The 12,545-nt window shown below is 44.0% G+C and overlaps 1 protein-coding gene across 2 annotated transcripts in view; it reads right to left on the bottom strand.

The window, feature by feature from the left end:
* Positions 1-12,545, bottom strand: part of MYO7B (myosin VIIB) — an 83,771-nt gene that overhangs the window by 12,439 nt on the left and 58,787 nt on the right. For both annotated transcript variants that reach the window (XM_069975476.1, XM_069975477.1), the window contains 5 exons: positions 11,765-11,932; positions 8,910-9,027; positions 8,257-8,383; positions 2,052-2,260; positions 1,142-1,323 (listed from right to left, as the gene is read on the bottom strand). In XM_069975476.1, the coding sequence (XP_069831577.1) occupies positions 1,142-1,323; positions 2,052-2,260; positions 8,257-8,383; positions 8,910-9,027; positions 11,765-11,932 (804 nt within the window). The remainder of the gene's footprint in view (positions 1-1,141; positions 1,324-2,051; positions 2,261-8,256; positions 8,384-8,909; positions 9,028-11,764; positions 11,933-12,545) is intronic.

Genomic DNA, 12,545 nt, shown 5'->3' with positions numbered 1-12,545 from the left:
AAGTTCAGGTTCGTACAAACCCAAATGCTCAGCATTTGAATCATGCAGCCTGGAGAAGATGGATGCAGCCCTAAGATAGCCTAGAAAGCATAGATACAGCCCTCAATCTTCATCTATCTTCTCCTAGCTGCATGATTCAAATGCTGAGTGTTAGGGGCCTATTCCATGGGAGCGATAATCGGCCCCATTTGGCCGATTATCGCTCGGTGGAATAGAAAGAACGATCAGCCGATGATCGTGTCATCGGCTGATTGTTCATTTAGGTTTAAACCTAAAATCATCGTTCGCTACCCGCACATCGCTGTGGTGGAATAGTGACCGACGATTCAAGCAGAGCAGCGTAGATTACCTGTCCGGGCTTCTCCTGCGCTCCATCTTCCTCCCCGGGTCCCGCTCGCAGCATCAGCTCCGGAGCGGCCTGACTGAGTTGTCTAACGCTCAGCCAATTACTGGCCAGGAATGCCGCGGCCAGTGATTGGCTGAGTGGTCTGACAGCTCAGTCAGGCCGCTCCAGAGCTGATGCTGCAAGCGGGACTCGGGGAGGAAGACTGAGTGTAGGAAAAGCCCGGACAGGTAATGTATGAAGCGAGGGCTGCAAGGACATCGGTAACGATGTCCCTGCAGCCCTCGCTTAACGATCATCGGGGCCGTGGAATAGGCCCAGTAAACGAGCGCCAATCTAGCAGATCGGCGCTCATTTACAACATTGCTCGGCCCGTGGAATAGGGCCCTTAGGGTTTGTACAAACCTGAACTTACTGTAAGTTGGCTCATCTCTATCCACTTTTATTAACCTGTATATACCATTATTTTGTGTATATTGTGCTTTCGACGTGAAAAATTGTAATTGATTGTAATTGAAACTGTAAGCAAATTTCCTATTCTGTAAAGTTTTAAAATAAAAGTTAAAAAGGGGACATGTTGCAGGAGACACAGTTTAGACCAAATTTAAAATAAAATGTAGGTACTCGTAGCTCTTCTCACTATGGTATATACAGCAGTAAAAGATCTTTAGAATGGAGGACATGTCTAAATGCAATAATGCCATAAATGAAGTGCAATTCTCTTATATATATATAGAAAATGTATACATTATCAATATATTTGGACTAATGTCTTAGTACTGTTCTTCATTTGCTTACCAGTATTTCTGTGCTAGGTTTGGTGAGAGTTGGTACAATATAGATGGCATCCAAGGACACAGCACCACTGTTTCCAGTTCTTTCGTTTTGAGCATAGGTCCAGTTTGGCCCAATCTGAAGTTCTGCACTCTTATTAAGAAGAAGCAGATCCCCATTGCGAAAGCCTAACAGGTCTGGCTCATCTAGAAATAGAAATAAAGATCTGTGCATTTGAGCTCTGACAATGTACATAAGAAGAGTGTGATACTATCACAAGTATTAGTATCTGATCAGTGAGGGACTAACTGCTGGGACCAACAATATAAAAAAATTGGGAGAGTAGCTTGTTGCCTAAGTGAATTGAGGGGCAGTGTTCTTGGAATAAATAATCCCTTTATGCAGCTCTTTGCGGCTCTTTGTATGAAATAGAATCAGATCAAAGAAAACTATAGATCCCCATTCATAGTGTGTTTCCCTTCATAACATGCTTCTTTCAATACAGTAATATACAGAGCTGCTTTAAAAATGCTTTACAGCATGTAATTGTTTTCAGATCCACTGGTGTCACAAGGTTAAAGAGGTTTGTAAATTACTTCTATTTAGAAATAGTCAAGTCTTTCAGTACTTATCAGCTGCTGTATGTCCTACAGGAAGTGGCATATTCTTTCCAGCCTGACACAGTGCTCTCTGCTGGAAGTGCTGGAAGACTTGGGATTTTTAAATATAAGTATAAGTTGCAAATATAAGTTAATATAAGTTACAAATCTGTATAACTTTCTGACACCACTTAATTTAATCACTTTTTTCCACCTGAGTAACCCTTTAAAATTAAGGATAATCCTTCAAAATCTGTGCATGTGTTTTGTTTGTTTTTTTGCATTCCAATATGACTTCTCCAGTAATGTAATCCATCAACCAAGAACTGCAATACCTGTTATGTTTTTTTTCTTTGAGTCCAATGTGTCTGTCAATGACCTGGAGCTGTCTTGCAAAGCTACTGCATACAACGATCTTGCCTTCAGTCCATCTAAAAAGTACAGAAGCAGCTTAGCAATTTCTTCACTGTTCTGTGACGTTAGAACAAATTGGTCTCCTCTCAATGTATGTAAGACACAGCACTGGCCAAATGATTTTTCAGCCCTGTAAAAATAAAATTGATTTACTATAAAAACATTGATATGAAAAAAAAAATATATATATATAGTCTCTGAATGTAAGTCAATATAGAAGACTATGTTAATTTTATATCATCACTGAATATTCCAATAGTCACTTAAAAATTACCTTTTATTATATCATTTAAAACACCAAACACTTTATTGCACAGCCATCACCTTTGCACTTTGTGCCACCAATTTTTTACACAGGAGAGTCTATTTGGGCACTCTTCAGACCTTGTAGCATGTTTCTGGTACCCAAATTGTCCTCTTCTTATATGTTACACTGTATATGTTATGTCAACACAAAAAAGTCTGTTTGGGTACTGTTCAGACCTGGTTGCGTTTTTGATGCGTTTTTTTGTCTGTCCATGCGTTTTTTGCACCCAGCTCTTCCTCCTATTGCATATTATACAGTGCATATAGCCATTAGTAGTGGTTATTATCCGTGTATTTTCCAGCCGTGTTCCCATATTGCACATATCATTTCATATTGCACTCGTATAATGGTCACAGTCTTTTTTATTGTGCTTAAGTATCACGGTTATAATCACTACTTAATGTCCCAATTTTCCATTTATAAACTTTCAAACAAGAAAATATTTATTTGCTGAAGATATGTTACTTCCCTTGTTCATGGGGTTCACTTTCAGTATTCTCATGGTCCGGCCCAACGCATTTCCGCAGCCTCTCATCAGGGGCCTTGCTGCTTCTTTAACTCTGGAGCTCTGGGATGTCTGTTGTGTGCTGGTGCATAGCTCAGATGAGTGCACAGCCATCATCTGAGCTATGCACCAGCACACAACAGACGTCCCAGAGCTCCAGAGTTAAAGAAGCAGCAAGGGCCCTGATGAGAGGCTGCGGAAACGCGTTGGGACGGACCATGAGAATACTGAAGTGAACCCCATGAACAAGGGAAGTAACATATCTTCAGCAAATAAATATTTTCTTGTTTGAAAGTTTATAAATGGAAAATTGAGACATTAAGTAGTGACTATAACCGTGATACTTAAAGGGGTTGTCCGGCGATAAAAAATTATTCACAGAATAACACACATTACAAAGTTATACAACTTTGTAATGTATGTTATGTCTGTGAATGGCCCCCTTCCCCGTGTTTCCCCCCACCCACGCTAGACCCGGAAGTGTGGTGCATTATACTCACCGCATTTCGTGTCGTCCACGGTCTCCGATCCTCAGCAGTGACGTCTTCTTCGGGAGGCCGGCGGATCTTCCCGAGTGCCGGCCACCCTCTGCAGCGTCATCCGAAGCTCAGCCGCGATTGGCTGAGCATAACTGTGCTCAGCCAATCGCGGCTGAGCAGCTGATGACGTGGCCGCGTCATCAGCCGCTCAGCCGCGATTGGCTGAGCACAGTTATGCTCAGCCAATCGCGGCTGAGCTTCGGATGACGCTGCAGAGGGCGGCTGGCACTCGGGAAGATCCGCCGGCCTCCCGAAGAAGACGTCACTGCTGAGGATCGGAGACCGTGGTCGGCACGTGACAGGTAATGTATAGCGCACCACACTTCCGGGTACACGGGTGGGGGTGGTGGGACACGGGGAAGGGGGCCATTCACAGACATAACATACATTACAAAGTTTTATAACTTTGTAATGTGTGTTATTCTGTGAATAATTTTTTATCGCCGGACAACCCCTTTAAGCACAATAAAAAAGACTATGACCATTATACGAGTGCAATATGAAATGATATGTGCAATATGGGAACACGGCTGGAAAATACACACGGATAATAACCACTACTAATGGCTATATGCACTGTATAGTATGCAATAGGAGGAAGAGCTGGGTGCAAAAAACGCATGGATAGACAAAAAAACGCATCAAAAACGCAACCAGGTCTGAACAGTACCCAAACAGACTTTTTTGTGTTGACATAACATATACAGTGTAACATATAAAAAGAGGACAATTTGGGTACCAGAAACATGCTACAAGGTCTGAAGAGTGCCCAAATAGACTCTCCTGTGTAAAGAATTGGTGGCACAAAGTGCAAAGGTGATGGCTGTGCAATAAAGTGTTTGGTGTTTTAAATGATATAATAAAAGGTAATTTTTAAGTGACTATTGGAATATTCAGTGATGATTTTTTATATATATATATATATATATATATATATATATATATATATATATATGAAATATTGTATTACAGAATAAAACATCAATGAAAGAATAGAAGGGTGATCAATATAACTAAATGTTCCCATTCTTTGCACAATAAGACATGCACCACAAGAAAACCTGTTTAAGTATATGTATTTCTCTTTATTAAGTGATGGTTAGCTGTATTCCATTGTTAAAAGGCAATGCTGAGTAACGGGGTCATTGTGAAGGACCAGGGCCGGACTGGCCATAGGGCACTTCTGGCAAATGCCAGAAGGGCCGTTGGCCCCGGGGGGCGGTACTGTGCTCCTACTAACCCAGCGACTCCTTTTTCTAAGAAGTCACTGGGCCAGGAGGAGCACAGGACCCGCCCATGACGCTCCTGTCAGCCCTCGGATGATGTGCGGCTGCCGGGGGTGTCCCGTCCTATCCCCGGCAGTGCGCGCATCAGAGATCTCCTGTGGCTGGGACTTGCAGTAAGGGAGCGCACGTTAGAGATGCTCCCTGTGGCGGAAGTCCCAGCCCCGGTGCACAGGGAGCTCTCTGGTGCGCGCGCTGCCTGGGATAGGGCGGGACACCCCCGGCAGCCGCGCATCAGCCGGGGACCAGACGGAGCCTGAACAAGGAGAGGATTGCCGGGGGAGCGGGTTGTCAGGTGAGTTGTATGTTTGTTTTTTTATCTGCTGTGCACAGAGGAGAGAGGGGGCTATCTAAAACAGGGGGGGGGGGGAGAGGGGGACATCTATAACTGGGAGAGAGGGGAAGAGGGGGCCATTTATAACAGGGGGGAGGCAAAGAGGAGGCCATCTATAAGGGGGAGAGAAGGAGCCATCTATAAGGAGGGGAAGAGGGGGCCATCTATATTGGGGGGGAGAAGGAGCCATCTATAAGGAGGGGGCCATCTATAAGGGGGGGAGAGAGGAAGAGGGGGCCATCTATAAGGGGAAGAGGGGGCCATCTATAAGGGGGGAGAGGGGAAGAGGGGGCCATCTATAAGGGGAGGAGAAGAGGGGGCCATCTATTGGGGGGCGCCATCTATATGGGTGGGAGAGAGGAAGAGAGGGCCATCCATAAGAGGAGGGAAAAGGGAGCCATCTATAAGGGGGGAGAGGGGGGCATCTATAAGGGGGGAGAAGAAGGGGCCATCTATAAGGGGGGAGAAGAGGGGGCCATCTAAGGGGGGGGAAGAGGGGGCCATCTATAAGAGGGGGGCATCTATAAGGGGGGGTAGAAGAGGGGGCCATCTATAAGGGGGGGAGAGGGGAAGAGGGGACCATCTATAAGGGAGGGTAGAAGAGGGGGCCATCTATAAGGGGGAAGAGGGGGCCGTTTATAAGGGGGGAGAAGAGGGGGCCATTTATAAGGGTAGGGGAGAAGAGGGGGGCCATCTATAGGGGGGGAGAGAGGGGGCCATCTATAAGGGAGGAAGAAGAGGGGGCCATCTATAGGGGGGGGGAGAACGGGCCATCTATAAGGGTGGGATGGGAGAAGGGGCCATCTATTGGGGGGGGAGGGGGCCATCTATACAGGGGGAGAGGGGAAGAGGGGGCCATCTATAAGGGGGAAGAAGGAGCCATCTATAAGGGGGAGAAGAGGGGGACATCTATAAGAGGGGGGAGGGGGCCATTTATAAGGGGGGGTAGAAGAGGGGGACATCTACAAGGGGGGAGAGGGGAAGAGGGGGCCATCTATAAGGGAGGGTAGAAGAGGGGGCCATCTATAAGGAGGAAGAGGGAAAGAGGGGGCCATCTATAAGAGAGGGGAGAAGAGGCGGCCATTTATAAGGGGTAGGGGAGAAGAGGGGGCCCTCTATGGGGGGGAGAGAGGGGGCCATCTATAAGGGAGGGAGAAGAGGGGGGCCATCTATAAGTGGGAGAGGAAAAGGGGCAATCTATAAGGCTGGGATGGGAGAAGGGGCCATCTATAAGGGTGGGATGGGAGAAGGGGCCCATCTACAAGGGGAGGGACAACATAGGGGAAGAGGGAGCCATCTATACAGAGGCTACATAGAGGGGGGTATATACTATAAAGGGGGTCACATAGAGTCAGCCTACCCACTAAACGAGGGTGTAAAGGGGCCAATACAGATGTGCAGTTTGTAGAGAGATGCGGATGGTGCCAGAGTAAGGAGCCTAATATTTCTGTCTGGCAGATTCTGTGGATTCGTGGCTCGGAGAAGGTCTTATAATGGCCCAGGGCAGAAGAAGAAAATGAAAAGGGAAGAACTCCGATCAGAGAAGATGTCCCCTGTGAGTCACCTGATGTAACTGCACTGTAATGTAGAACCTGTGTGGAGCTGCGTCCTCCTCTGTATGACTGGATGAGGTGATAGTGATCTGTGTACAGTGGATGTTATTCAGTAGCAGCGGTGGTGTTGGTCAGTATGTGGTGACATTAGTCAGTATGCGGTGGTATTAGTCAGTATGAGGTGCTATTAGTCAGTATGTGGGGACATTAGTCAGTATGTGGTGTATTAGTCAGTATGCGGTGGTATTAGTCAGTATGCGGTGACATTAGTCAGTATGCGGTGGTATTAGTCAGTTTGTGGTGGTATTAGTCAGTATGTGGAGGTGTCAGTATGTGGTGGTATTAGTCAGTATGTGGAGGTGTCAGTATGCGGTGGTATTAGTCAGTATACGGTGGTATTGATCAGTATGTGGTGACATTAGTAAGCATGTGGTGACATTAGTCAGTATGCAGAGGTATTAGTAAGTTTGCGGTGGTATTAGTCAGTATGCCGTGGTATAAGTCAGTATGCGGTGGTATTAGTCAGTACGTGGTGGTATTAGTCAGTATGCAGTGGTATTAGTCAGTATGCGGTGGTGGTGTTAAACTCAGCATGGTGACGGGGGCTGGAAGCAGACTGTTTCTGTACACTGTGTAGTGGTGACGACCTGTAACTGCAGCTCAGCTACACAGTACAGAGACAGAAGCTTCTGACCCCATTGACTGTGTTATTATTAGTAATTCCAGTCATGGCCGTGATGATACAACATGTAGCCATGCTGCACTCACAACATCGCCTCATAACCTTTCACCGCACGGCGAGTGAGCCTGTGTGCTCTGAAATGCCAGGGCTGATTTTCAGTCCCAGTCTGGTCCCGGTAAGGACTGAAGGATCCTCCTAGTTTAAGTGGTGCAGCTATGTGAGTAATGTAATTTAGCTGTGTAAAGAGCCAGGTGCTGCCTCAGCTTCTATAAATAGTGGCTAAAAATGGCAGTGGCCAGTACTCTGTCCTGATGGGTGACTATGGGTCGAAATTGTTGACATTCAGCATTGAGACTTATTTTAATATATATTTATCTTTTGTTCACAGGATAGAGGATAAATCTTGTGTAATCCGATCAACAGATAGACTAGTTAGCCAGTGCCCCCAGTGACCACAATAAGACAGTAGGATTCTCAAAAACTACACAGAGCGTAGCATAAGATGGCAACCAGCCATCACCTCCTGGTTGTTGTGTCCTGGTGTAGATGGGTTTAAGGCTAGAATATACTGCAGCCTGGCAGTTTACTATGCTTTGTTTTCATGAATACTCTGCCTTGGTTTACACAACCTGCTATAGTGAGCGATTTTCTGTAGAGTTCATCCGTTCATTTATTTCTGGCCAAAAATGGCTTCTTACCCCATAAAACAAGTATTTGTATAGGTGTAAAAAATATGTAGAAACAGCAATCGGCACTACTGTATTCAATTCACAGTGTTAGGCTATGTTCACACTACGACTTTTTTTTTTTTTTTTTTTTTTAGCTATATGGTTTCATTCACTACAGGTTCTAAAACCACTGCATATTGTGCAGTTCTATTCGAGTTTTACATATACAAAACGTAAGGTCAATGCTAGGCATACCTTTTTGTGAGGATACCAGTTAACTCTGGAAAAGTAAGGTCCAACAACCTTTTTTCAGTCTCATCCAGGAAACTCACTCCTTTCCAGTTTATTGCAACAATAAAGTGGTTTCTGCTGATGCTGGGTCCTGCAGAATATATAAGTAAGATACTGAAAGTTATTATGGGGAAATTCAACTTCTTCCAACGATCTCCCCTCTCCTCTGTGATAAGGATCTGTTGCTTCTAATGGAGCCATGTCACAGGGGAAGGGAGCTTCATGCCCGGCCGGTGCTCAGGAATAGACCGTGTCATGAACGGGAAACGGGCGGCAGTTCAAAAAATGGAGCGCTACAGCGGCATCCCCGTGCCGGTCTGTTCATGTAAAAACCCCATAGTGATGTACCTGGTATCGTAAAGCTACTGTCTGATTCAGAAGAAATTGGCAACTATTGTAAGCACAATTACCACCTTGCCAGTGTCGTGAGCTAGCAGTTTTCTATAGTCGAAGCTATGGGGAATTACACAGCATGGGATAACTCCTTTTATACTGAAAAGTCATAGTAAAACCATCATAATCTCCTTATTCAAATCTCATAATTATAAACCATATATCATGCAATACGCTGTCATTATAAAGGTGAGTCACAGCCATGCCCTAATGTCCTAACTTACCTGCAAATCTAGAGGCTTCAAAGAACTTTGAAAATAATAAGGGCCACTGCTGGCGGGAGTAATCTACTATAGTTTCCTTTACTTGTAATGCTGACATCTTCTCTGTAATATACTGAGCCTAAGAAAAATAAACATTAGATGAAATATAAAAATGCACTATATGATCTATTGGTAAATACATGTAAGCGTTATGCTCCCTCTATGCAAGATGTTACCATATACCCGAACAAAATTTCACCAAATTTCAGTGTAAAATTTATCTGAAATGCCATGGAGTAGATATATGTTTCTTATATACTAGATATCTGCTCACACATGTGACTTATTCATCTAGTCTTAAGAGGATAGGTTTCTTGCCTGTAAAAGCACCTCCCTGTATTCTATGAAGAAGAATATCAAAAGGGGTTTGTCAGCCCTAATAAGCATAATCTACTGGAAAGAGGCACCCATAATATCATTCAGAAACCACATTTTTTTGGACCTAGTGTCCCTGTATCTATGAGCATTGCCATAGGTATGCGCCTACTATTGGGACATAAATATATTATATATATATATTATATATATTATTTGGCTACTCTATGTGTAGTTGGGTATATCAGGTGTATAATATATAGTTACGTGGCTGTCTCCACATATCCCACTGCTGATTCCCATTTAGTGTTGCTCTTTGCCTCTTATAAGAAGGAGATGAAGCTGTTGTTAAGTAAGGATACAATGGCTTTGGAGCTGTGGAAGTCGGCGTATTCTGGTGCTTGATTTGTGCATGTTATATGTTGTTTGGCAACTCAAATTGCTCATTCAGAAGGTTTTGTGATCTTTAAAAGCAATTATCTCACCTAAGTAGTAGACAGTATGAATAAGAAATCTAGTCTGGTCTGGGATATTCAGAAATTGTTGGGGCTGGGCATTATACCACAAAGGGCTGTACAGATGGATGAAGGCAGGGGTGACAAAACTTTTGTCCAGACTTGCTTGGCTTTATGTAGAATATGCCTAGATTCAGAATGGATAGGGTAGATACGTTTTTCTATTAAGTTTCCATATGTGGGGTCTGTCATCAATCAGGGCATGTCAGGACATCAATTAGAGATAACACATGGTATCTTTCAAGACCTCCCTAGTGGAAAATGTGAAACAGTTTGGCCGCTATATAGTGGCACTGGGCATCTGGTGCTGCCATTTCTCCTCCATCCTATAGGTTTTTCAACTTATACCAGGCCAGGTTAAAGTTAGTTGTTTTCCAGGCAAAATGGATTGATTGATGGTGTGCCAACACCCGGCACCCACGCCGGTCAGCTGGTACCTGCACTAAGCAGTGAACAGTGAAGCAGTTTGTCTTTGCTCACTGTGTAGCGGTGTTGAACTATAACTGCAGATCAGCTCCCTGTTAAAGGGGTTATCCAGCACTACAAAAACATGGCCACTTTTCCCCCTACTGTTGTCTCCAGTTCAGGTGCGGTTTGCAATTAAGCTCCATTTACTTCAATGGAACTGAGTTTCAAAACCCACCCAAACTGGAGACAACAGTAGGGGGAAAGTGGCCATGTTTTTGTAGCGCTGGATAACCCCTTTAAAGTGATACTGTCACCCCAATTACTCTGTGTGCGGTTCTCTGCACCATCTAAGCTTAGATGCTGCACATTCAATATATACCTGGATAAAGAGTCTTCTTTCTGCTCCAAAATCGCTCTAATTCATAAGTGGACAGTTTCACCTAGGTGGGTCTTCATGATAGTGTGGCCCTCTACCCAGCCAGGAGATGAGGCCCTACTGCTGTCAGGCCCCGTTCACACAATGGAATCGGCACTGAGATTCCGTGCAGAACCCTCCCTCTGCGCCGAATCCTACCTTCTGTCAGTTTGAAAGGGAGAGCTTGTTCTCAGCGCCTCTACATTTAAAGAACTGACGTGTCAATTCTTTGAGCTGAGAGGCGTGGGGAGCGGAGGTGCGCAAGCCCTCCCATTCAAACTGATAAAAGGCAGAATTGAGTGCTGAGTCTGCGCGAGGGGGTTCCACGAGGTAGTGATTCCGTAGTGTGAACGGGGTCTTAAGCCCAGCCTAGGTGACACTATTAATTGATGAAATGCAGCGGGAGTAAAGTAAAAAGAATTTGAGCTGTAGTTACAGATCGCCATCGCTACACAATAAACAGAGTCAAACTCCGTACACTGTGTATATAGTGTGGGTGCCAAGCAGCTGATCAGCATGGGTGACGTGGATAGGTCATCAGTATGTTTTGGCAGGAGAACTTCTTTAACCCTGCCTCCTTTCAATGTGAAATACATATGTATTAATTCTCTTTTTTTTTTTTTTTTTTGGTGGGGGGGGGGTGAGTTACATATAGTTTAAGCAAGAGTATCATTTTGATGGGCTTGACCTATATGATGCAACCAAAACCAAAGGTTTCTAATTTGGCCAAGAGGGACTGTATGGCCATGACAGAGTCATCTTATGCACCTTTCTTGAAATCACAGCATCTGCCAATAAAGGAGAGTCAGAAAACTCTCATACACGGCAGGTTTGGGCGAGCTTCCTTAAATTTTTAATATGGCAAGGTTTCAACAACAACACAGTGTTACTTTTAATTTCTGATCATTTCCTCTAATGTCTAAAATCGAAAGCGAAAACACACAACTATGCATCAGGAAGCTAGGCTTTGGCACTTGAGCATCTCAGCCACACGCCCTGACACCTGGCTGAGAAATAATTTTATTTTATACGTTTACTTTTATAGCCAAACAACTATCCAACAAAAACAAATGACAGACTTCCTTAAAATTAGAAAATAATAATAAAAAAAGATAAGAAATAAGACAAGGTTTTCATTACACATACTGTGGGATGTTTATTACCTTAGCTTGACTGTCCTTCACTAGGTTTGCCCAATAGGTGCTGGGCTTAGAGGCCAATTGTTTTGCAGCAATGCAGTCTTTTAGGACATTGTGTATGTATTCATCCTTTAAGACCTCACCATATTTAATGTAGTAGTGTTTAGAAATAAGCTCCACTAAATCATTCTCCTGAAAGAGAAATTTTTTTATACATAATGGAAAGTAAAAAATCATAGGACAGTTGTTTAATGGGTCACGGCCATTAAGCGCTATAATGTGTGCTTGCATTTTGGCGTGGGGAGAAGGAGCTCACGTTGAGGTATTGGGTTTCTAAGGCAACTGTCCCACAAGTTCCTTGCATGAGCCCTAGAATAAGGACCTATGCATGGAACTCACCCGGCACGGAGAAGGTTGGCAACTCAATCCCCTGTATCAAGCTACATTTGCACATTGAACAGTGGACAGCATGCGGCAGTGACCCTCTAAGGTTGTTCTAACATAGAACTCGATAAATGTATAACATTTGCATTATTAACTTACATTAATGTAATAGGTACCCCTTTTTTATTTCTTAAAGGGAAAGTGTCAGCGAGAATATATTTCCCAAAGTGCTTACATGGCTACACAGCTCTGTAAGCAGTGAGATTATCTACACCCTTATTGCAGTTGTTCAAGGTATCACCTAAAAGTGATGCCCTGGCCACGCTTTCAAGACACTTTTGAATGGCAGTAAAAAGAATTAATAATAAAGAGCAATAAAAAGTATTGACATTAAACTGTGTTAGATAATTATACTGTCATG

Source organism: Dendropsophus ebraccatus, chromosome 6 (genome assembly GCF_027789765.1).
Source record: "Dendropsophus ebraccatus isolate aDenEbr1 chromosome 6, aDenEbr1.pat, whole genome shotgun sequence".
In the NCBI taxonomy this organism is placed as follows: domain Eukaryota; kingdom Metazoa; phylum Chordata; class Amphibia; order Anura; family Hylidae; genus Dendropsophus; species Dendropsophus ebraccatus.
The sequence above is the reverse complement of the archived record's forward strand: the minus strand, read 5'-3'. Positions and strand labels throughout refer to the sequence as shown.